Source organism: Nipponia nippon, unplaced genomic scaffold, assembly GCF_047370975.1.
Source record: "Nipponia nippon isolate SJK-2023a ecotype South Korea unplaced genomic scaffold, ASM4737097v1 scaffold_3, whole genome shotgun sequence".
NCBI classification, from domain to species: Eukaryota; Metazoa; Chordata; class Aves; order Pelecaniformes; family Threskiornithidae; genus Nipponia; species Nipponia nippon.
Window position 1 is genome coordinate 108,700,450 of NW_028262347.1, and position 25,302 is coordinate 108,725,751.

Here is a 25,302-nt window from a genome sequence, read left to right on the forward strand (position 1 = left end):
CGATCTGTTTTGCACTGAATTTGATGAATGATTTAATGTCTCAAAGAACACACATACACCTAATACCTGGCACGCGTGCTCTTAGTTCCTGGCAGTAACAGGGTAGGAATACCTACTGCCAGGAAATGACTGACTTGCCATCCTGCTTTGATTCTGCAAATCCTTATCAAGATAGTGTATCCAAAGCCATGCTTGGTTTTGACCCCCTGCTGCTAATTTCTGTGCATTTGTTTCCAAAGCTTCCTAATTCTTACCAGCTGGCAGGTATAAATCCCATCCCAGTAATGAGCTAGCTTGTTTCTGTGTACAGAGCACTGATTGAGATCTTCCTCACAAATATCTATACACACAACTTGTGATCTGAGCCTAGTGTGATTACCTACAGGCTTCACAGAATCTAGTTGAAAAGGAGAAATCAAAAGTAAGAGATTCCATTGGGCAATATAAGTGCTTACAAACAAATTGTCACGTTTGTGTGAAGAATTCCCATTTACTTGTAAGAATATAGTACTCTGAAAAGACATTGTGCATCCCCTGCAAGCTGGATAACACACATTTAGCATGCAGTCATAGTCACATAACTGTGTCATTTCAAACACAGGTATGCCTATGCATGCTATCCCTGTATGATGCAAATACATGAGATATTGAGCCTTGAAGTGTCCCTGTTCTGCTCACAGTGTGCCTCAAGCCATCCTTCTGCTTTAGTGCAGAGTCAATTTATGGAGAAGGGGAAGGCCAGCAAGAGTGTTGCCTTCCTCCCCCACCAAAGTGAGGATCTATGGTCTGAAATCCAGAGAGGTGCAACTCCTGTTTCGTTGCTGTCTGAAATCTGAGCTCCTTTCTTTAGCTGAATAAGCAGCGTTGCACTGAAAACTAGAGAAGCACAAATCCCATTACATAGCACCCTGAGGCTGGGCTTCATGTTACAGATGTAACAGGCTCCTCTGCTTGTTCAGAGAAGCTGGGAAGTGCATGGTGGGGGGAAAGGGATCAGTAAGCATTGTGAAAGAGCCTCTGTGAAGATGAAAGTCTCAACAGCCATTTCCCTCAGGAAGCAAAAGACGAAATATTCTATACTACTTGCTAATTAAAAATTCAAACTGTTGCCTTATGAAAGAGAGGCTTACTTTTATCTTTAAGCTCTGAAGTTTTTAAGACTTACTCCTAACCATACTGTTAGGGATTTCTCCCTCTTGGAAAATCCTGATGTTTTTTCAGTTCAAGACTGTTCTCTGGAGTACGGGCCAGGGGTGTGTGTTCCTTACTAATTTCAAAGCCTAGGCGCTGTGTGGGCTGGCGGTCTGTGAAGGAAGCCACAGCACACCTTTAGAGCCCTCAACCTCCAAGACTCATGGTGGATAGGTTTGGCAACAGGCTGCAACTTATTCTCTGAGGTCTACTGAAGGGCTCAAGAGCATTCTCCACAGGGAACACAGATGGTGAGAGCTTCAGCGTGCTGCACATTGGGGAATCAGAGACAAGCCAGAGCTGAAATGCAGTTACTACCACAGGAAATTAATTCAAATAAAACACTGCAAACAAAACAGTGGGGAAGACGGAGCTGTCAGCCTCCCTTTAGTGGCAGACAATCCTATGGCTGGGATTGAAGCTCAGTGATCTGCTACACAGTTCCTACCTACAATGAGTTACTTCTGAGTTTATCAGAAGGACAGTATCATCTCTCAGTGATGAATGAGAAGCAAAGAAGAAAGAGAAGGACTATATCAAGTACTAGTAAGAATTTTCTCCTTCAAATAAACTTACATCTGTTGCATGCAACACTACCATTCAGAAGGTTAGGAATATTTCTTACTAACAATACACCAGAAAAGGCATTACAAAGTAAATGGACAAGCAACCCAAAAAACTATCAATGTAATTTCTATTATACTTTGGAATCAGAAGAAAATGTATTATACTTTTAACTATTGGGTATCAATTTTTAGAAGGAATACATATTGTGTATTACCAATAACTTGAGCTCATACAAGTGCTTATTCACATGCTTACTTACACACATCATGAACAAAACTCTGACAAACATACGTATCTTCTAATGTTTCTATAGTACATTATTCTGTATATTAATCACATTGCGTTATGACTTTGTCTAACTTATCTCTAATGTTAGCAAAATGTTAACAGAAATTGCTGAAAATCTTTGAGAATTTTCTCCCATGCCTATGCAGAATTTATGGACCTTGTCGTTCACAGCCCTTGGTCTCCTAGACTGGGGGACACCAGTAGCAGACTGTAAACTCTGTGTTACTATGTGGGTGGAGATACTGCTACAGTTAGTTGCTTAACTCGGCGGTTATCAACAGCGTACGATTATGTTCGCTTGAGACAGCTGCTCCTGTTGCAGGACCAGCACTGACAGCGACTGGAGGATATTAACAACATGTACTTAAGTGCCAAAACAATACAGATGAGACACAGATGAGAAAATAAGGAAATTCCACAATCATCAAGCTAGCTGAGTACTTGTCTGAGGTCAGACAGTAGATGAAGACCTGTTTGAAACTGAAGCAGTGCTTATGGCGGAGAGAAACACTAGAAACAACTTGTGAAGTCAAAAGTGAAAAAAAGTCAAGCTGCATTTGCAGCTTATGTTACAACTCTGCAGGCAATGATTTGATTTCAAGAATAGGCATTTGTTACCACCCAGTCGGTTAAGAATCAGGAAATTTGCCCTAGGACAGCAACTGTTGACCTCTCAGGCTACTACAAGGTTATTGTTCCCATCCACTACACACTGCACTGGCTCTCCAAAGAATAATGCACAAATTGTAAGATTCAGGCCTTTCCCTCACAGTATTTAAGTTCCAGGACATCCAAGAAACTGCCTCACATTCCAGAACTGTAACCCTAGTCTTTAGGCACTAAAGAACCGATCATAACCAGGACAAAACCAATTTATGTTGGAGGCTGAGCTTCCTCAGAGGCTAATTCAAGTAGGATGAACTAAGACCTGTTTACTTTTGAAGGTTAATTCCAATTGACCTAGGATCTGAATTGGTAGCAAAATCCCCAAAGTTCATTCCACCTCACTTTGGGCCACTGCACGATTTACCCAGGCTCCCTATACAGACAGTAGCAAGAGATTATCTTCAGCGAGCGATGCAGGTCATAGGAGAGCTGGTTCATCTTCACAAGATGCCAGAGACCAGTCTCTTTAAAGCAGCACCTGCCACTTTGATAATCACCTTGCTGAGCTGGCCTGCCCCTCAGTGGCTTTAAGTAAGTGGGGTGAAAGGGTGCACATAGGTATGACCTCAGGTCATATGCTAAGACAAATGGCATGAGGCATGACACAACTACTGCAGCTGTACAGAACCACAAGTCTATACCAATTTTCTTAGCAGCTGCTTTAGGAGCTGCTAAACTAGCTGGAGCTGCAAGTTTCTAGATGATCATGGCCACGTGATTTTCTACTAGTACACACTATGTGATTAGCCAACCACACCAAGTCACCTCTGTAAGACACTGTGGTAAAGGGAAAGCACAAAAAGCTTTATTAACTAGGTTTCTACAGATTACTAAGATCTTTAAGGAGCATGTTAAGTATGACAAGAGCATAAGAGGAGATAGTATAACGAGAAAGAGGTGGCTCATCAAAGGGAACATTGGCAAGGCCCTGCCCCTTCATGATTCCTGGCCTCTTAGAGCTTCCTGCTACGAACTACTGTTCTCTTCTTAGAAGCGACTCTTTCTCACGCCAACTGTTTCTCTTTCTGTTTGCTCTTCTGTGTCTGTGGAAGGAAGAAGGAAAGAAGTGGGCTTGCTGGGGACAACATGCTGTCCATACATTGTCTTCAGGGAAAGATGGAGGATCAGGAACTGTTAGGATGAAAATACCTATGGCAATTCTTTTCAAAGCTGCTCCTCCCCCTGTGGTAACCATCCAAGTGTAGTTCTTCCCTCTCTGTCTTCCAAGCTGGCTCCTTATAAGTGACTTTACTTCTTTAGTAAAATGTGCTACAATATTCTACTGGCCAGTCTTCATTAATCTTACACATTGCCCTAGTACAACAGAGAGAGAGTAAGCTGTTGTTGAGATAACTGGCTTCCATTAGCAACCATGTGATTGGCAGGACGATAAAGTCTTTTCCCTTGCAGGTCAGCTGCTTTTTAAGAAGAGGGCAATCCTGCTGATCCATCTTTTAGCTACAGTCTCTCACTGAGTCCCAAATCTCCTGCCTTTTAGCTTTGATACGGTTCAAGCTTTCCCCCTTGTATCAGCCCCTACCTGTCATCAGCTCCTCTGTACCAAACAGCCAATATCAGGAGTTTGACCTCAGGGCACAGTCCGGGTGGGCAGGTAAAACCTGACCACTGGACCTACTTCCTTATCTTTCATATCCTGCAATTCATGAAGAAGTATCAAATTCAAACTAAAAAACAGAAGCATGACCTTTTATAAGAACTTTCTGAAAAAGGCTCTGTTGCCTTTCTAAGTATTCTTGAAAAGAACTGTCATCCACACTATTAAGATAGAAATGGATCACAAATAAGGAAGAGAGGGAAAACACTGCAAATCCTTACTAAATGGTAAATGTTTTTAATGTGTGCTTGCAGTACCTTTTGGTGAGGCACGCAAAAATATAGTAAAAAACAAAACAAAACAAATATACTAGAACTATTCTACATCTACAAGCTCCAGTTGCAACCCAATAAAGAGAGTTGCTGAGACCTCTGCTGTTTATAAAGTATCTGAAATCGATTAGATTCCCATGGCATACAGAGCATCCTCTATAAAGCGTTACTTGCATCAAGAGAATTCTAAATATAAGTTGCTAACATAAACTGAGAGCTATGATAAGCAACATAATCCCTGTTCATGTGACATGCTTGACAGTTGGTGCTTAAAACATACAAAAATATTATTTATTTCCTGTAGCAAGTATGTAGACACCCTGCCCTCCTGCATAACTGGAAATCATGTTTTCCCTTGAAACAAACATAGGCCCTGCAAGGATTTATACCACTTAGGTGGATGACAGAAATGGTGCCAAAATCTCTCAATATCCTTTCCCTTCAACTAAACTGACTTAGTACAAATTGGAAGATGTTTAGTCATTTCTAACACTGATAATAAAAGGAGAATAAAAAAGAATCCAAAAGAGGGAGGCTGCTAGTCAAGGCAAGACTTGCAGTATCTGAAATCTGGCAGAGTACATCTTTACATACTGAATTCTGGAACTCCTAAGGTACAAATATCACATGAACAAATCTTACGGCCACGATCCTATATCTTCCTCATGTAGTCCACGCTTATCCCATTGTAGATACTGTTCATTGTTATATTACTGTGAGAATGTAACAGAGAACTTTACCTTGTAACTTTTTAATTTAAAAAGACACTTTAATGAAGTCCTTTCTAACTATTGGGAGAAACTGGAATACTTTTGCCTCAGGAATTTTCCCTCCTGAAATGCCTTTTCATTATCTTGCTGTGAAAAACCTACTAAATTATTAAAAGCAAAAATATTCTTACTATATAGATAACTTGGTATGGAATTCTTTCTACATTTCTCCTCTTTTCTGGTGACTTTGACAGGCTCGTAACAGTGCTGAAAAATATCACGAACATCTGCAGAAAGCTAAAGACCCTCCATGTGCAGCTAATGATTCATTTCACTATTTAAATGACACCTAGTCACCATTTTGTGAAATAATAAATCCTTTCTAAAAGCTTACTTCAAGTATGAAAAGTTTTTGAAAATGAATTTCTATGGGTGGATATAGTATAAGAATTTACAGAGAGCAGGGAAAAGAAATAACTACACGAAATTAAGATAAGTAGATTTTAGTCTGGAAAAACCTTCCTTTTGGCAAGAACTGTGGAAAAGTGCTTCCAATATTAAGGCATTTAAAATTAAATTTGATATAGAATAAAGATCAGCCAGTTGGAATAAAGCTGCTTTCTAACAGTTTAAAATAATTCTGTGTAACAAATTATGGAAAGGAAATGCTAAATAATACCATGCCCAATTCTGCTCTCCAGGGAGTAGTTTTGTAGACAGGAGCAATTGCTCAGAATGGAATCAGGCCAGCACACACCAGGGTAACATGTACACTCTTGCAAAAAGGCATCACAGGATCTTTAGAAAATTGTCAGGACCAAAATTCAATCTTATATCCATGTAACAGTACCACCAGTAGCACAGTGCCCCCTAACAACACATTGGAGAAACAGTTTTATGCTAAATTACAGGGAATAGTGCCACTAATAACACTTCAAATAACCGCTTTTCAAAACTAATTACATGGGAATGCAAAAACATGAAAGGTTCTTGAATTTAATAACTTCAGCGTTGGTCAAAAGGGGAAATTAGCAGTATAAAAAACAACAACTAGTGTCTTACTTGTCTGAGGTCGATGAAAGCTAACTGCAGGGTGTCTCCCTGGAATCCTGGCACAGGCTCAGAACTAGCAAACACTGCAAAGAAAGGTTAAAAATATTACAGATGTAGATTTTTTAAAAAAATCTAACAGAAAATCAAGCTCTATGCAATATAAATGCTAGCTAGCATTAAAATGAAATTCATTTGATAGAAATAGATTAAGCTAATAACTCACAGTGATTAAAAACAAACCAACCAACAAACAACTTTCCCACCATTTTTCCAATAATCCCAAAGAATAATACCTTTAGGAGCGTTATTAGGAATTTTACTTAAAATTCTAACCCAGTAGTAATGCTACAACCATAGAAGCCAACATTTTTTTTGGCCTGAGGTGAATGATTACTGAAGAATTTCTAAATAATGACAATTCCATGGCTGTCAACATATTTTCAAACATCTGCTTTTGTTACAGCATCCGCACTATAAAAACCCCACCTCTAGCCAAACAGCAATAAAAGACAAACACTAAGGTGGGAGTTAGTTTAATGTGTAGACGACAGGTGGAAAGCTCTACGTGCCACAGTCAGAGCAGAGCTGAAATGCCTGTTCACGCCTTTTAGCCAGCTTATCAATAACGAACTTCTGCTTTTTTGAACCCAAAAACAGTCTGTCAAAATTGGAAGGCAAAACTCTATTCAAAATACAAAAAATGGTAACACTTATGGCAATGAAAAAAAGTCAGCTATTTGTTTAAATTAGGAAATGATCAATAATTGTCAAACTTAAAAATAAATATACTTTTTGTTGTTCTTATCCCAGTCACATGCTAATAACAAAGACACCTGCAGAAACACCCACTGCCTCACATCGCCACTCAAGTTAGATATCTTACTTCAAAAGAGCTTAAGAGAATTTGTCTTATGCTCTTCAGTTAGAGCTCTTAACAAAACAAAGGAGATGTTACTGTAATAGTTTCAGAGAGGTATCATCTGAGGCAGTGAAAGGTAACATTTTTTTCCAAGTTTGAGAAACGGGTCGTTCAGTGGTAGAGGAAACAGAACATACCTATCAAAAAAATTTTCAGATCCAGTGCTCAACTCTACTGCGCCACATGGATTCCTACTAAGATTTAAAAGTAATATGAAATCCTTAATAGATTTTTTTTTTAATGGCTAGTTAGGAAATTTGGATCATCAAGTGAAAGCAACATCCAGAAAGACCTTGGTGTCTGAGCTAACATGATGGTAAAATAATGGACTCAATCATTTACTTCTGAATGTATGGTTTCAACTTAGACTAATGAATTCAGATAGACTGTTCACAAGTCTAAAAATGATTGTAAGGAATGCAATTGTAAATGAAAGTAATAAAATTTCTTACTTAAGTGGTATGAGAAGCTACTAAGACCATCTCAGAATACCTAAGAATAGCTTAGTAATAGTTGAATATAGTATCAGAGTAGCGGCTTTACCGGTAGAGGCAGAATTTATTACTTGTATTACAGTAGTGCAAAAATTTTTTATGGACAGTCATGTAATAGGAGAATAAATTAAACTGGAATATGGCTTCATTCTTGATCAACTAAAGGAATAAAAAAATAGCAATCAAACACCCTAGGGAGAACACTGTAGTGTCACAGACAAGTATTGATAACAGTTGGCAAATGCTCACTGATTACTGTATTCAAGTCTGAATTTTAAATTGTCTGGGTTTCCTACTTTGTAAGTAACACCAACTTTCTAGGGGAGTTTTCAGGGAGTTTCAATCTACCACAAAGATGCTTTTTAAATAAAAAAGAAGAAAGATAAAAAACAGTAGAAAAAGCATATCCTAAACCCAGGATTTTCTAGAGAGATTGCTTAATAATAAACTCTTTAAAAGCAGCAAAGAGAAAGCAGTCTGTACAACCACCAACCTGCAGAAGAACAAAAGATCTTCAGGCCTATGAAAGCACCCTTCTGAACATCCTAGGCTAAAGGTTTGGGTGTCTCCATGGCTGTCTTCTGCAGGTATTTCATGGCCACTGGGACCCCGCTTTCTTCAGGGACAGAGGGGCCTATGATGGTGGCTCCTGTGGTCAGCCAATATAGCGTTTAAAATGGGAACACCATACTGTAGCAGGGAGTTCTTAGCAATGCCCCATAGCAAACAGCTAAAAAGGGATACATGGGTTGTGAGCTATGGCAGCACACTAATAAGGAGGATAAGCGTGATGGCCAGAAGGGGTCTTTTCTACATCCCGTAAACAAGGGAGGAGAACCCACTATTATTGAAAGATGAGGCCCATCTGTATCTGATCCTGTATAACCTTCCGTTCATACACAGTACACTGCGACCAGCTTCCTCCACTAGAATCTGAGCTCCTCCAGCCACTCTGCAACGGTAGCACTGGGAGAAGGAAGCTCTATGGCAAAGGAATGGCTACAGAACTGAAGAGTGAATATAACTGAAAAGTGTGACCTGCAGCAAAACTTTTCAGCTAGCTATTGGCACATTATACTTTGGGAGGTACCTTCCTGTAGTGGGATACTTTTACTTGCCACAGGGCAAATATTTGCATCCTTTCTGCAGCTCATCAGGCTAACATACTTTGGAATTTATCCTAATGCATTAAATAATGCAGTATGATTTAGTTTCTCTACATAGTACCTACTACCATTGCAGCTACAGAACAAGAAGCGCACAAGGTGTCAAACTTAATTATTTTATAAGCTTTGTTCTCTTTAACTACAATTTTATATTATGAATGCATTAACACCAGGGACACTCATTATAGCACAAACATTTATTCTCACATTTGGGTCATTTTTGACAGGTGACTACTGTAGAATTTGTTTCATTATTACAATTTCATGAGTTCAAAGGGCAAAAAGATAATCTGCTTATGGTAACGGTTGGACAGTTCCCCCTCCACCCTCAGCTCAGGGCTTTTAAGTTTTGCTAACAGTTTTACAAAGCTAATTAAATATTTTCTACTGCACAGCATTTTAGGAAGATATTATAAGAACAGGATTAACATTCTTAATGTCTTTGTCCTAAGGGTCCTTTTTCAGATAGTAATGAAACATTGTCATATATAAGTCTTTTAAAATATTCACCCCCTACATTCATTCTAGGCTTAAAGAGGATTTGGAAGGGTAGGGGGCTGGTTGGTTGGTTGTTTTAGTGTGCATAAGAGCATTCAGGAATTTTATAATATATGAGAATGAAATGCAAAGATCACCATTAAACTGTCACATATAGGGGCAAACAATTGGCTGCTTGGCAGTTTGAATCAGAAACTTCAATGTTTTTGGGAAAATAAGCTGAAAATATGCATTACATTAATCTGGTATTCACAAGGTTTTTGTTAACATCTTCTTTCCCTGCAGTTTGCTGATACCGTGTCAACCTTTTCTGTGTATACAGAACAGGATCTTTGGCACAATGTGTGTCTACAATATGTACAATCGCAATGTACTTCCTACAACAGCCAGGAATTTACAAGAGGTAGGATCTAATGAAAAAAGTATATAATAATACAAAAACAGGCTGGGAGGTAACATATACATGAGAATGGTAAATTTAAATATTGTAAAAATGACTTCAGTCCATCTTATTTTGAATACTTAGCTTTGATCTTTCCATTACATTTTGTACACAGGATATATGTGAATTGATGTATATATATATGTTAATGGATATCTTAAGAAAAAGGCTGTGTCTGCTAAAATGGAATTTAAGACATCTTTAACTGTAAATGGTACTGAATTTCTACGCGCTTCTAGATTTATTAACTGGTCTTCATTTTATTCTCTCAAAACCCCATGTTTTAGCCATCATCTGGTTGTGCTTCTCTGTTGGTCTGGGAATTCAGTACCTAATTCCTGACAAAAAGTCTTACTACTCAATGGCAGAAATTAAAAAAATCAAAGTCCAGACTTTTGATCAAAAGCTAAATTAGGACAGTTTTACTTCAGCCTCATAGCGCTGATTCACAGGCAGGACAGCAAAGCTACAAATGTATTTTTAAAGGAAGAGCAGAGAATTAGGTGACTATCTCAGCAGCCGTCAGCCACTTTGCAGCCCTGTTGGATGCTCCAGCTGTTCAAACACGCCTGGAGGGGAGCCTCGCTGAGGGAGCTGCCAGCTGGCCAGGCAGCAGCCCCCAGCCCTGCCCCCAGCACCAGCGAGATCTCGCTGCTTCCCCTCACTCCCGTGCTGCCATATGTGACCGGCAGATGAAGGATGGTCTCAAGTGAGTTAAGTTAACCTGACTTCCCAGATGGGAGTGGATGCAGGTAAAGTGAGGGGCCTCCAGAGGAGAATATAGTGCCTTTTCAAGGAAAAACAGGATTTGGGTTCCTCAGCTTCTGGCATGCTCACCTGGAGATTACGTTCGTGTATACTCAACAGAGAGCACTTGTGTCAAGATCTCTCTTGCTCTTGGACACTGCAGCTCTCCACACAGTCAGTGAAAAAGGAGGGACTGGTTAGGAAGGTATATTGCATCCTGCTTTGCACTAATTCTCCACTAACCCATGCTCATTTATAGGCAGGATCCAAAACCTTTTCGCCCTTGCACAGATTCATGTCTGGGTGAAGAAGGATGCCCGCTCCACTATGCCTCCTTCTGCCAATTAATCCTGTCTCACAATTCAGCTATGTTAAAAACACATAAATTATAAAAAGTACATTTAACTCTTCCAGCAATTAAAATTTCTGACAAGTTCTAATTCCTTCATAAAAAGCTGATGTAAGATATCTAGATCTGGACAGTGTCTCTGAAAAGCTCATTTTCTATCATGTACACGTTGCTTCTCATAAAATGAGATACAGTAACCCATATTTGAATTTCATCTTCAAGAAATAGCAAACGCCTCCCCTTCGCAACCCATTTCCCTCCTCAGGGCACTGAAATGCAATGTCCAAGCAAAAGACTATTCTTTGGGTTTTATTCAATGGGACCTAGTACGTTCTATTTTTCTGAATACTGTTGTAAGAATCCCAGTCACCCTAGTGGAAGATCACCACTGAGAAAGAATGGTGTAAAATACAGAGGTAAAACAGTGATCTAAGTTATAAAACATGTAGAGACAGTGGAGAAATACTTCAATTAGAACAGGACAAACTGAAATCAAACTGAAAGCTTTTGGAATGTTTGGAAGGAAAACAAAAAACTTATTAGAAGCAGAGCAAGAAGATCATAACTTTTTTTTTTTTTTTAAATAAATCATCAGAGAAGACCACCTTATACTATTACTACTGTTGAGCAAAAGTATCAGATGCTTCCAGATTTTCTGCTCTGCTTTTTAAAGTTAGGTACTATGCACAGAAACGCAGTGCAGGATAATGAAATCCAAGAGTTCACCACAAGATCACCTCCTTCCCTTCCACCTTCCTTTCTTGGAAGTCCACTTATCATTCTACCTGTTTGCTGTGACTAAGAACTTCAGCACTTACTGGCTTTAACAGATTGCTGCTCATTAACAGGTTGTTGGGTTGTTGATTGGACTGTTGATTGCTTTTTAATGCAAAAGAAAAAAAATCTGGCAAGTAATCAGATTTTCCTGCTTTTATTTAGATCTCCTCCAATTCATATTAGAAAGAATAAAAATGCAATGTTAAAGATCAGAATAAATACCTAGAATATTGCAAAGAATTTTTTAAAATGTATCTTCAGTTATTCATAACTTTCTACATCTCACATAACTTCTTAGTTCAAAGTGCATCTGAGTGTACTCCACTGTGGCTATAAATAAAATGTCAAACCCATGTATACAATACAGTGGGAAACTACCCAACAGTTCTGAATTATTCGCACACTCTAAGCACTAATTGAAATGTCACTGTCGTATCCATTAAACCCAAAGTGTCAAGGAATAAAGCTGGGGGAGGGTGATGAGCAAGAACATAAATCACAGGCATCACAGTGAGGGCTGGAATGTGCCTGGGATGGACCTTATAAATGAAACCACAACAGCAAAGCAGTCTGAGCAAAATCTTGTGTCGATCCCTTATTCCACAGATTGTAAGGTATCATTTGTTGCAACATACTATTCTGACAAGCTTCCGTAATTATATTTAAACTACTCAAAGGGTTTCTGTGCAAAACCAAATTTTTTCTAATATGCTTTAAAAGCTTTGCAGAAAGGAAGAATTAAAGTTTATTCTATTTGCATCTGTACAGCTCACGCTAGAAGTTATGCAATGGTGGAAAGAACGGACTTTTCAGTCTTTAAGTTACTAGTTTTCTGAGACTTTCTCATTTTAGCCCAAGGTTTACCATGTCCTGTCCATGCCATATGCTTAGTATAACAGCTACATATAACGAAACATGTTGTCTTAAGGTTATATTTTAAATTTAAGTTAATGAAATGTTATCATGTTAGATTAAATAAAACTCTACTAAGATCTCTTCACTGATTGAAGTTTCCACTGTGCAGCAATCAAAGATGGTAGAAAGAGTGGTAATAGCAATTAGGATGGTACATAACAGGGCAAAGGCTGAGAAGAAAAATGTCTGAAAACAACCCAGAGACCAGACGACAGCCGGACTCATTGGGACTTCTCATTACTTTGCTGTGAATATACTGTTGATACTGTGAAAGTCACCTGCAAGGCATGCATTTTATCCCCTGTACTGCTAGAAATCCCAGAGTGAAACAGTGAACTGGTTAATCTATACAGAGTAGTGAAGTACTGCATTGTTCACAGATATGTTAAAAATTAGAAACAGAATAATACGGTAGTGGGCAAGCTTTCTTCACTCTTACATTATTTGTTCAGAAGGCAGATGACTGTGTAGTGGGTGTACCAATTCAGCTTGTCGAGATGAATGATTATAGTGTCAGTATTATGAATACTATGGAATGTCTGTTTTTACAACTGGGATCTTTTTTTCATCTAGGAAACGACACAAATGCACATACACATACCCCTACCCACCTACCGGAAAAGAACACTATTGAATTTGCAACATCAAGCGTACTAAAAGTAAAAAAAAGTCAAACCATCATCTGTCTGGCCAACTTGTGCCATCATGAGACAAGCTTCAATGTCATGAACACAAGTATTTTTTCAATTGGACCCTGATAATCCCATCAGTTCATTCCACGCACTGAAAGGCCTGAAGGCTGTATAATGAAGGACTGTCAGAAAGACGCCTGCTCTACCTGTTACAGAGTTTAGCTGGAATGTAACAAATAAGGCAGGAGAAGGATAGACAAGCATATGGTTAAAATGTCAAAAATGCCCCTTAACTCTGTCCCTGGACTCCGACAAGAACCCTTTGTGATGCTAACCAAATTGCTTGAAATCAAATTTCCAGTTTCCCATAGGTGGCTGCTAATTGAGTAGTCATCAATTTTTTCACATGCCCAAACTAAAAGCCTCAGGATACGACTTGCAGAGCTGCTCTATTTTACAGCTGTCACCAAAATCATCGAGATCCATGCTTCAAACACGTAAGAGGAAAGATACTTTGAAAAAAACAGAGCATAAGCATCTAAAAATATGCATTGAAAAAAAAGCTAGTGAGCCTTTTCACTGTACCACAGTCATCAACTACAAAACAAGACCTAAAACCTATTCGTAACACGATGATGTTATGGAAGTAACTTCCTTCATACAGATTAACAGCTCACCCTCGGCAATGAGCTCCATGCAAAACATGAGGAAATTAATCCTGCCTTCAGTGCTGGATTGAACCAGTTTTATAAAATAAGTCTGATGCCATATTTTGAACAGTGAGAATAAAACAACATCTGATGTTTACTACATGAGTACTATTATTCTGCACAGTGAATAAGGCAGTAGTAGTTCTAGGAGGGAGGAAACCCTATGTAACAGCGCATTTAAAACTTGTATCATAATAAATAAAGTCAAGAAGGAAAATTAAAATTTCACAGACATTTGACCTTTTTTTTCTCAACTATAAAAGCATAAATATTATGTAGTGGTTTTGGGCAATTTTGTACTAGACTATAGTCTTTTTTACTGGATATAGTGATTATGATCCCATTAGGAGTAACAACGGATATAAGTTTCAGTCAGATACTTGAGTTAAAAAAAAAAGTTTCATAAAAAAATTTCCCAGAAATGTTAACATACTTACTCATAAATACTTTTACAAGAAGCTGTACTGTAATATTTTTTTTTTTTAAAGACAAAGCTTTAGTAGATTATGGAAAAAGATCACTATATGGCTTACATTAAAGAACTTTTTTGCAGTGTTAAGACAGATGTAGATAGGAATTCTGGAACATCTACTTACATTCACACTGTATCACATCTAAATTAAATTGCTGAATTGCTCCCATGCTTATTTGTTTTAATTCACTGTCCAGTAGCATCTGCATTAGGGACGTTGAAAGATGCTGGCAGGCTGACATGCAAGCTGTCTGGGCCACTTTTCCCTAGTAGAAAGAGCAACAGGTTTTAAGATAGAAACAAATGATACGGCACTAAAGAACTGCTTATCTGATTTGATTTTAATACACACTCGAAGTATTAATGACGCAGGACTTAGATTAGAAGGAGAAAGATCACACTTGCTGTTATTTCTTTGATCTGTTAGCTTTGTTTCTATTAAATCAATCAGGGAACTAAATTAAATATATGTTAAAGCAATTATTGATATTTCTTCTGGAAATCCAACAGTCTTCAGGAATACAAGGACATTTCCAAAATAATAACAACATAAGTTGCTGAAGCATATGAACAGCTTTGTGGATTTATTTTAATTTTTTTTACCCAGACAGAATGAAAGCAAGAATGTAATGAAAATCAACATGCTGCATATTTTTAACAATAGTCAGTAAAAAAACCCCAAACTTTATATAAACCAAAACCATTCCTTTCAGTTGGGGCATTTCTCATAACAGCTTGTGCTAATTATTTGGCACTTTAATTGCTTGAATTTCATCTCAAAGCTTGTTGCTAAATTATTTAAAATATTCATGCTTATCCATCATCTTTTCAGGTGCATAATAAATCAGTGCTGTCAGTAATCAACTACTTACAAAATGAAATGTAGCCCTCTGCTGTATGAAATAGAAATAATTTTCTAATCACAGTCTAGTTAGTAACATTTCTCTTTATGATGTATATGTAATTGAGACAATTTTCCAAACATGAGACCAAAAAACAAAGCACAAAATCAGACATTAATTTGATAAATTATTAAAAATTTAGTACAGAAAAATTGAAAGCTATGGAAATTCTACCTTAGAATTAAGAAAACCAATTAAGACCAGATACCCGATCAGATGGCACCGTTCTATTCCATAGTACTGCAAACTTTTAGAACAGAGCGATCGTGGCTTTCAAATGCAATTATATGAATCTCTGTAGTTTAATGTACTTATTAAACCATGCTTTTCAACTGACGTCTATGTTACAATACATATTGAAACAAAGGTAACTATTAACACGCTTACACAAAAGAAATCATAATTACGTAATACACCTACTGGAGCACACACCACTATCGTTTTACTTATATCCATCAGTAAAGTGATGACACCTATTCTCTAAAGCAATGGTTCCCCAGCTGTTTTCTGCAAAGTCAGGTTGATCAATTCACTGTTGACTCACAGAAACACATGTAAGCAATGAAAAATGATAAGGATAGACAGCAGTTCACTGTCCCAAAAAGTTTGGAAAGTTCTGCTCCAACATCTGAAGAGCCAGATCTTGTCCTTAATAAGACAACTTGCTCATAGAATTGAATTTTCATGTACACATATAACAGAAAGCAAATTTGGCCCTAAGTATTTTGTACTTTAAAAATCCATTCTTTGTTAAAACGCAATTAAAATGTAGACAATACAATGGAAAGCGTTCACTCTCCTCACATGTCACAGTGAAACATTAAATGGCTTTTGCTAATACTTCTTTAGCATTAGGACACCTTGAACTGTTAGGAGCTTTATATCTAAAATGAGATGTCAGTTTCTTAATTGAAAGTCTCAGAAAAGCAAATAACATTTTTGACCAAAGCAGATGAACTGACAACAAGGAATGTAAGAAACAATGCAAGAACAGCATGCTTAAAAGTCTCCCAAACCCAACGGTAATTACACTGGGAGACATCCAGCTCTATTCCCCAAGCAGAACAATATCAATATGAATGGAAAAGAGAAAAAAAGGGGAAAGAAGGAGGAAAAAAGGGGGTGAAAAGGGGAATCGATGGGCCACAGTTCATTTAATTACAGTGCAGTAGGTTTGAAATACTTAATGGAAATGTCATTTTGATTTAATGGAACAACTAGTGCATCTCTGTTTAATGTACTGCTCCATCAAATCAGCTCCATGTCCTATTTATGCTGCCACTACAATGTAATAAAAGTTCAACCAGATTAATAGGTTGTCAGGAAAAATTTTAACATTTGATTTATTTTATATGCAAACAATGTGTACTCCTCTATTATTTTAAGACAGAATTGTATATTTCTAACAAGCATCTGTAGTTAATTTTTACAATCTGGCAAATATCAATAGTACTGGAGCACAAGATAATGGTTACAATACAGAAATGACATGGTAAAAGCCACTTGGACTTATAAATAAGTATCAATACATGTATGTTTAATGTTTATTTTTAAATTTCATAAAATGGAAACATCCTAACACTTAAACTATTTCCAACTATGTAACTTGAACTACAGGCTTATTGTTCACATGACATATCAACAAATAATAGAATTTTACTATACAGTTTATACATAGTACAATCACTCGATTTTCTTAAATCTAGAGAAAAAAACTAAGCTACATATATAAATCAAAATGCTGACTTTTAACTGAGAGAAATGTGAACTTTACTATTATCCTCTTCAAAATTCAGTGCTTCCCAGTTCAAAATACGTTGGCTGTACGATATTCAGACAAGAATGAAATTAAAATTTGCGTTTGACAAACGAGATCTAGTTAAAAACATCTCTCCAAATTTCCACCATGTACCAATTAATCAATTCCTTGTCATTTTTTCATAATGCATTTTGAAGAGGAAATTTAAGGATTTGTGGACATAACAGTAACACGTTTCTTTTCCAGAATTAAACACATGTCAGTTAGTTTTAAAGCATTCTTAATGTTTAGTCAGTTTGGGTTTTTTTAATTACTATTATTTTTTTAAGGGGGGGTGGGGGTGGCCATGGTTACTGTATCTAGCAATTAAATACCTATATTCAGTAGCATGCAGAGATTCAGCAGGCTTCTCACATTCACTCCAGTTGCCTCCCATTTGGAGACACCACTATTATCTCCGCTGTGCCTATGCTAATTGCTGCTATCTACAAAACCTATTCTTCCACACGACCAATGTAAAGTTTAAGAAACAAGGACCCTATTCTATAAGCAAAAACACCTGCTAACAGTGTTAAAGGCAACTGTTTTTTCACCCAGCCTTCACATTTTGCTGAAATACAAGTTTGTAAAAAGAGAAAACCCTTAGACAAACTTCTTATATTTCAAAGGAGCTTGTAAAGAGAATCTGCTGACATATTAAATCCTTTTTTATAAGACCCAAAAGCTTTTCTCCTAAGAACAATTGCAGTAAAGAGACATTTGGCTCCTAGGAAATTCCCAAAGGGTCAGCCATATGCATCCTTCCACGGCACCTTCGCAGTACTGCTAAGACCCACACTAGCTGTCTCAAAAGCAGCTTTCATCATTCACTATGGTGTCAGTCAATATGATTTATGGACTGCATTCAACAAAGTCAAAGCATATAGAATGAGAAATATGACTACAATCTGCTAATTTGTTTTGTATTGAGCCACTTAGGAGTCAAAGACCTGATGTCAGGCTGCAACCAGCACCACAATTAACCGGCCAGTGACAGATTCATCCATCCTCCCTGCCAGGCTGTGCCAATCAAAGACAGCATGAAGCGGCATTTGGAGAAATCGGTAAGAAAACCCATTCTCTAAGTAGCCTGCGGAGGCTGTTGATTGACAGTTTTTGAATATAGCTGCAGAAAACCACCACCCCTTCACCCTCACTGCAAGCTGTGAAATTAGGCTTTTGCTGCCAATCACAGAAACAATAAAATAACACAAACTGCCATCCTCAGCATAAAAGGAAATAACAAAACTTATCTGTTAAACCTAAGAAGTTAAGCTGAAGAATTAATTTAACAATATGAAATGACATAATGAAAAACTTTCTGAAAATGCAAAGAAACGAAACATACAGATTTTGTCAGTCATAATAACTAAAGCGTTACATTACTTAACATCAGGACTAAAACCCAACTTTTGAACTATTGATAAAATACAAGTATATTAAAAAACACTAATGGAATTTTTAATAATCAATTTTACTTCCAGTCTCTGCCCAAAATTCTACTGAAATAATAAAAAATACCTACTTGAAAGTAATTTGTAACTGTGACTTTTCAATAGTCATTCTTTTCCAAGGAGTTGTCCAACACTAACCTTGTACTTACAAAGCACATATCTAGAATAAAACTTCAGCTAATTCTAAACTTAATTATATATATACACCTTCTATAATTTCAAATAAACTGATCTGAAAATAAAAGGTATGATTTTTCTTTAACTGTTCAAAACAAAAACTAAAAAATGCAGGTCCTTAATAACAAATTTGATCATCCACTTGATTTCATAAGATTAATGGCTGTATAATGAAATTTTAATTTGCTTTTTGATTCAAAGTATCTAATGGCACTATAGACTGCAATATGAACTTAAAATGGGATGTAAAAGAAGCTGAAAACAGCAATAATCTCAAAAGACTAAATTCTTGTGACTTTAGAGAACAGAATCATTAAAAACTGCATGACTTTCAAATTATAACCTTTCAAAAGCAATGTAGCCTCTGTGCTCTGCATCTCTGAAATTCTGCTAGTGCTTGGTCATGACATAACCAGAACACTGACACCTATTCAACATTAATAAGAAATATTTCTACACAAAATATTCAATATTCCTAGTGCTTATGACACCTAGTAGCTTGACAGTTCAACATGAGGCTGAGTATTCAAATCACAGAAATGTTCATTGGAATGAACCATCAATGTCATCTAGTCCAGCCTCCTACTTGGAGTAGGACTATTGCCAACACTAGTTCAGGTCCGTTGTCCTTTTTCTGGCTGAACCTTCAAAACAACCAAGGATGGGAATTCAACAGCCTCTCTGGGTAACCTCCTCCAACACCGCACTCTCTTCATGCAAACTTTTTTCCCTAGTGTCAAAGCTTCATCTCCCAAGCTTCTGCTTGTGACCATAGCCACATGTGAATCTGTCAGTCCTACCAAGAAGAGTTTGGCTCCATCACCTTTGTGTCTGTCCTTCAAGAGGTTGTAGGCTGCCACTAGATCTCTCCCTAGCCTTCTCTTTAACTGACTAAATAATCCACCTCTCTAAACATCCATTTGTTAGTCATGTGCTCTAGGCTTCTAATAACTTCTAAGCCCACTGCTACATCCTCTCTCCAGATCCACAGAGCTTCTACTCAGCCAATTGCTTTCCACATTGTAGCAATGAACAGGTTTATTCCCACACTGTGTACTCTAAGTGCCTTATGCATTTGTTCACTTAAACAGTGAACAGCACAGTGTACATTTGTTGCTGTACACTGCTTAAGTGAACAAGATTCAACCACATTATTAGACAAAATTAGGAGGAGTAAATTCAGAAATTCAGTATTCAGAAGCCACACCTAACAGAATAATATTAATTTCAACACTTTCATTATCATGGAAATGCTTATGCCAAATCAAAATAAACTCCTTATACAAAAATTGATGACCTGAAAATAATCAGGTTTTGGAAGAATTCTTAAATGCAACCCATCATCTTCTTAAAAACAAAAAAAATTAAAAAAATTGAGCACACACATTCCCTTGACTGCAGGCAGATGTAGCAGAGAAACAACGGAACTTTCACTGATTCTTTATTCCGTTACATCACTCTACCCTTATTCTGTATGCATGTCTCATAGCTGCATTTTGATACCTGACCTCTCTTCCAAAAGGTCTCATAGTCTCCTCTAAATTATCTCATTTGGGATGCAAGGCACATCCCACCAACCTTCTGCAAGGTTTTTAGAGCTCCTGCTGTCCCAGTGTACAAAAGCCCAATTTTAGTCATTAACCTGATCCCTGCATGCAACCACACAAGGTACGCAGCAAGTCATCAGCAAAACAGAAGGATCTTTTTATTAAATGATTAAAAATTGAAGCAATAAGCCTGCAGGCAGTTCATAGTTTTTCATTTCACATGCTTTTTCTTCATCTTGCATCTACTTACCGACATAGCTGCATGGTCATTGTTGTTATTCTGAGAAGGAAACCAGTAAGGCAATCAAAACAAAAAAATTAAGATGTACTGTCAACATCAAAAAAAAAAAAGAATAAAAAATTGGTAGCAATAAAAGGTAAGGAAAAGCTTCCAAAAAGAACAATTACAGCTACATAATTCCTTAAATTATTTTTTTTAAACCTGTGAACTTATATAGTATTTTGTTGAGGCATAACAAAGAGATTATAATTTAAATAATACTAATTCAGCAATAAAATGTTTTTCTGTAATAAGGAACTGCATGCCAAAATATCAAAGTAGCAAACTTCAAATGATGAAGTATCTGTTGATATGCCTTTCCAGAAAATTTTCACGATAAGAAATAATATATTTCAAAATACTTAGGTCGAACAATAAATGCCATGTTTACCATCTTGGCTTACAGAGGCTATCTGTATGTCAGTAACATATTTTGTTCAAGCAAGACTTAGAATGGCTCAGGACAGTAAGAATCTAAATGGAACACAACCCATTAATAAATTCTAACATAAATCTAATGGTAATATAACTGTAGGGTAGAATTTCCAAAACTGCTTCTTAAGTACGATAAACAAACACAGAGGAGAAAACGAAGATGTAAAACTTAAAAGAAAAAAAAAAAAGCTTCAGAGATGCAGGACATTTCCAGTGATTCAACGGAGATATCAGACCCCAACTAAGTTGTGCCACAAAGTGTGCAGGTTCAGTAAAACTGAGATCATGATCTGCCCGATTTACATCTCTAATGTTCCAATAAAAATAATACAAATTGCATAAAAAAAGTTACGTAACATAAGATGTATTTTCTAAAAGTTATGTCTACATTGGTACAGAAATAATTCAGTATAGCCCCACATGGAAGCATAAAAGGAGACACATCCGTGTGCATTTACACAGCTTACACATACAGCTAAAATAAAACAAGACTCAATGACAGGAACTCAACGACTGCAACAAAAAATTGTTAAAGAACATATCATAACACTTCTACAGGAAGACTACAGTTTGAAACAATATCAAAGAGAAAGTCAGTGACCCTTGAACAAGGCAATGGAGAACTAGTGTGGCCAACTAGTGCCCCTAGCCCTAGCACAATGCCCTCTAATGTGATCAGATACACTAAGGTAGGAAGAGAAAAGATTCCTCTACTTGTCCTGCTCTTTTCCTTACTAGAATTATGGTCAGTGGCTAGGGCTTCTGTTCTTCAACTTCTAATTACAGAAAAGGTTCTGACAAACTATTTTGAGCAGTGGAATGTTTCTGCCAGCCATACAAAAATTATTATGGAAATGACACTCTGAGATTAATGGAATAATCCATTAATGAAAATGAATACTAAAGCTATTCCAAATCTTAACTATGGCATATGAGAATCTAGCTTAGTTTAGCACTCCAAAGCACTCACTGTTTTAATGAGTTATGGAACCTAGTTCTGGGCTTATCTTTGAAAATGCTTTTACTATAAATTTTCTCTTAATTAAAATAACTTACTATTACAAATCTAACCAGAATCACCATAGTGAAACTGTATACACATTTTCATATAACCTCCACAGCTCATGCACAACAACATTCACAGGACTGTATGCCCTATGTATACAATTGACCAAGACAGAATAGGAAATCCTATACACAGGAGAAGTCAAAAATTACGAGAACCCTCTTGCCAGACCAGACTAGTCATCCGTATAGTTCTACATCCTGCCTGTTACCTGACCAGAGTCTGAAATTACCAAATAACCTCCTCATAGAACTAGCTTTCTCCAAAGGTTGACTTGTACCCCCAGGCACATATTTCTATTCCTTTCACACTTTTCAAGTCCTAATGCCACAGCTGTTTCTTTCCGTCCCTCCTAATACATTACTTTGTTCTGTCTGTGGCTCGTTTTCAAACAGCTATATCACAACATACATTCATGACAGACTTCTGTACATCCTTCTCTAGAAGTTGCAAATCCCTTAACTGCATATGACCATTGAGGAGCAGCACCATTTGCTCACACTGCTTTATATATTAAGTTACAATGAATTTAACTATCTAACAAACTTGCTATTCTTTATCAGAAAAACACTCAACTGATTTGGAACAGAAGCACATGCCTCATACGTCATATTCACATCAGTATTATGTGATACATTTTGAGTGTGTTAGGTCTTTGAGTCAGTAAAAAAAAGGAGACTGAAGAATCACAGCCTCTTCACATGTGATTTGGAAGACCAGATAAGCCCACTATGCGAGCAACTTCAACACCTTGCTGTGCACATAAAGAAATTATCTTTTACTTCCAGTGTGGAGCCTCAAAATGTTCTATGCATTGAGGACTTATTCTTTATAGGCATTGCATGTGGGTAAAGCACTCAGACATCAGTGTGACAGTAGCAACCAAGGACAAGCTGATGAAAAGCAGATGTAGCTTGAAAGACTTATCGAAGTTACTCCAGACCTATAAAGCTATAAACTATTGTGATGATAAATCAAACTAGAAATAGGTTTTTTTGTCTTAAAGTAAGGAGAAATCAGACAACGGCATGTAACGACTAGCACATAAAACAGGTTAACAGTACCCTTTTATCTGGGACAAAATAACACAGGATATATTTGAATACAAACAAGGATTCATTTCAATGAAGCTCAATTAACTAGAATCAATGACTTTTTATAATCAAAACTATTTAGCTAAAAACAACCTTGGAGAATCCAAGACCTCCATAATCTTCTGCACAAATGCAGGATTTGCACCAATTCTGCACTGGTTGAATCAATGCATGTGTACACAGAACCAATATGGTTAATTAAAGAGGCCATCTGATGCTCTAGAAAACTGCATGATTTCTTACACTATTTGTAAATTAGCTGTTGTTAACAATATTACTAAAGTATTTGAAAGTATTTCCCAAGTATTACCGTGGGTAAGCATCATCAACATACTGAAATACATCTGAAAATATATATGTACGGAAAAAAAATTTAAAAATACACCTGCCAGCATGTGCACAATTCAAAAATCACATCTATCTTCAAAAATCTTAGTATTTTAAAATAAAATAATGCTCCAATAGTTTGAAATTAAACTTAATTTTGAACACTTACAGGTAAATGCGTAAAAACTTGAAATGTGCTTCTTAGAAAGTTAATAAGGTCCATTAAGTATCCACTGGCTCTTCCATCTGATTCGGACATTGTCCAATCATAATCAGCAATCTGAATAAATTCATCTATTTTTTGGTTAAGTTTTGTGTATATTTCTCCTTCTGCAGCATGCCTTGCGTCCTGAAAGAAATCGTGTGCAATTGTCAGAACTCTAAAATACTATTAGAATGCAGATAAAATTATATTCATCAACAAAACAGCAGTCGTGTGCTTTTCTTGGATTCAAAAAATATTTTATTTAAATTAATATTTTAACTTCTGTCTTACTGATATCTGAAAGTCTGAGGCTGTGGTTTTTAAAATACTCCCATAATGTATACTAGAAGAGTATTTATAACAGATTATTCTGGAAGCATATTTTAAGTTCTCAGAGACAAATGAAATTAATTTGAATTTGGAAACAAAGTAATTGCTTTACTCTCTTCACAACAATCACCTTTCATTCAAATTTATCAACCCTGACACAAAGTTTATTTGCCCTCTTTTACAAGGAAAATAATAAAAGAACCTAATTATTTTATCTGCTATGGCTAGGGGTCCAGCAATCGTATGATTTTTATGTAATTAATGTCTTAAAGCTGCATATCTGAAAAATACTCATCATTTTTCATCCTCCTTTAAATATCTTGATCATCACACACCATGATTCAGAGCACTCCCCTACTTCCTTCCACCCCTACTTTTTGTTCTGCCATCACCCGGATTCTACCTTTTGGAACAGTACAGAAGTCAAGTCCAGCATTTACTGTGAAGTGAGTTTACAATGTTATCTATCTGCCTTATTTGTTTAGGGGACATCTTCATAGATGCAATGGGATCTATGTACAGATGCTTGATAAAGTGTACCTTGCTGGAAAGGCATGCTTTTGCCAGCCTAGAGTTTAAAGATACTCGATAAATTCTGTGTTCTAATTTGGGCTCAACATGAAACTTTCTTCACAGATCTTAAGAAATAATTCAAGTAAGACATTTGATTTAAAGTGAACTGGTTAGTTGCTGAAGGTTTTTAGAGGCTGGATATACTGAAGCAACATAAAAGTGGATGAAATTCCCATCATCAGTTTCCTCCGGGAGAAAGCAGTCCATGGCATGTCAGAAAGGTGTAAATAAGAAAGGCAAAAAGAAAAAAAAAATCATAATTATCTGAGCTTAAAGGTGGTATCACATTGAGTGTGTCAAATTCAGTCTTCATTCAGGCCTGAGGCTGTGACGCACTTCATGAGGAAGCAAGAAAACATGTGGCCCTGCCCTGTATAAATATCACAGTATGATTCCCTAAAAATAGCATTTTTACTGCCCAACCAACTTGTAAAAGTCTCCACTGAACAGCTCTCCCAATCCAACACAAAAGAATCTGGCAATCTGTTAACATGTTAGATAAAGGAATACGCTGACATCCACAGTTTTGTAGATGGTTTTGACTAGAAAAGCTTCAATTAAAGTCAAGTCTGTATTTAAAGTTTCTAAATAACAATGAGACCTCAGTTTCAACAATCTATAATGACAAGTC

General features: G+C 36.9%; 1 protein-coding gene across 8 annotated transcripts in view; it reads right to left on the reverse strand.

The window, feature by feature from the left end:
- EXOC6 (exocyst complex component 6) overlaps nt 1-25,302 on the reverse strand; it is a 98,324-nt gene that overhangs the window by 19,468 nt on the left and 53,554 nt on the right. For 3 of the 8 annotated variants that reach the window (XR_015706299.1, XM_087764587.1, XM_087764588.1), the window contains exons 18-21: nt 23,733-23,912; nt 20,612-20,641; nt 14,608-14,749; nt 6,372-6,445 (exon numbers count right to left, since the gene is read on the reverse strand). Coding sequence is in view for 6 of the 8 variants with exons in the window: in XM_087764587.1 (XP_087620713.1) it covers nt 6,372-6,445; nt 14,608-14,749; nt 20,612-20,641; nt 23,733-23,912 (426 nt within the window). In the remaining 2 variants the exon portion in view is untranslated. Of the gene's footprint in view, nt 1-3,411; nt 3,756-6,371; nt 6,446-14,607; nt 14,750-20,611; nt 20,690-23,732; nt 23,913-25,302 lie in introns of those variants that run through there. The other 5 variants (XM_087764591.1, XM_087764590.1, XM_087764585.1 and 2 more) reach the window with 3 other exon arrangements.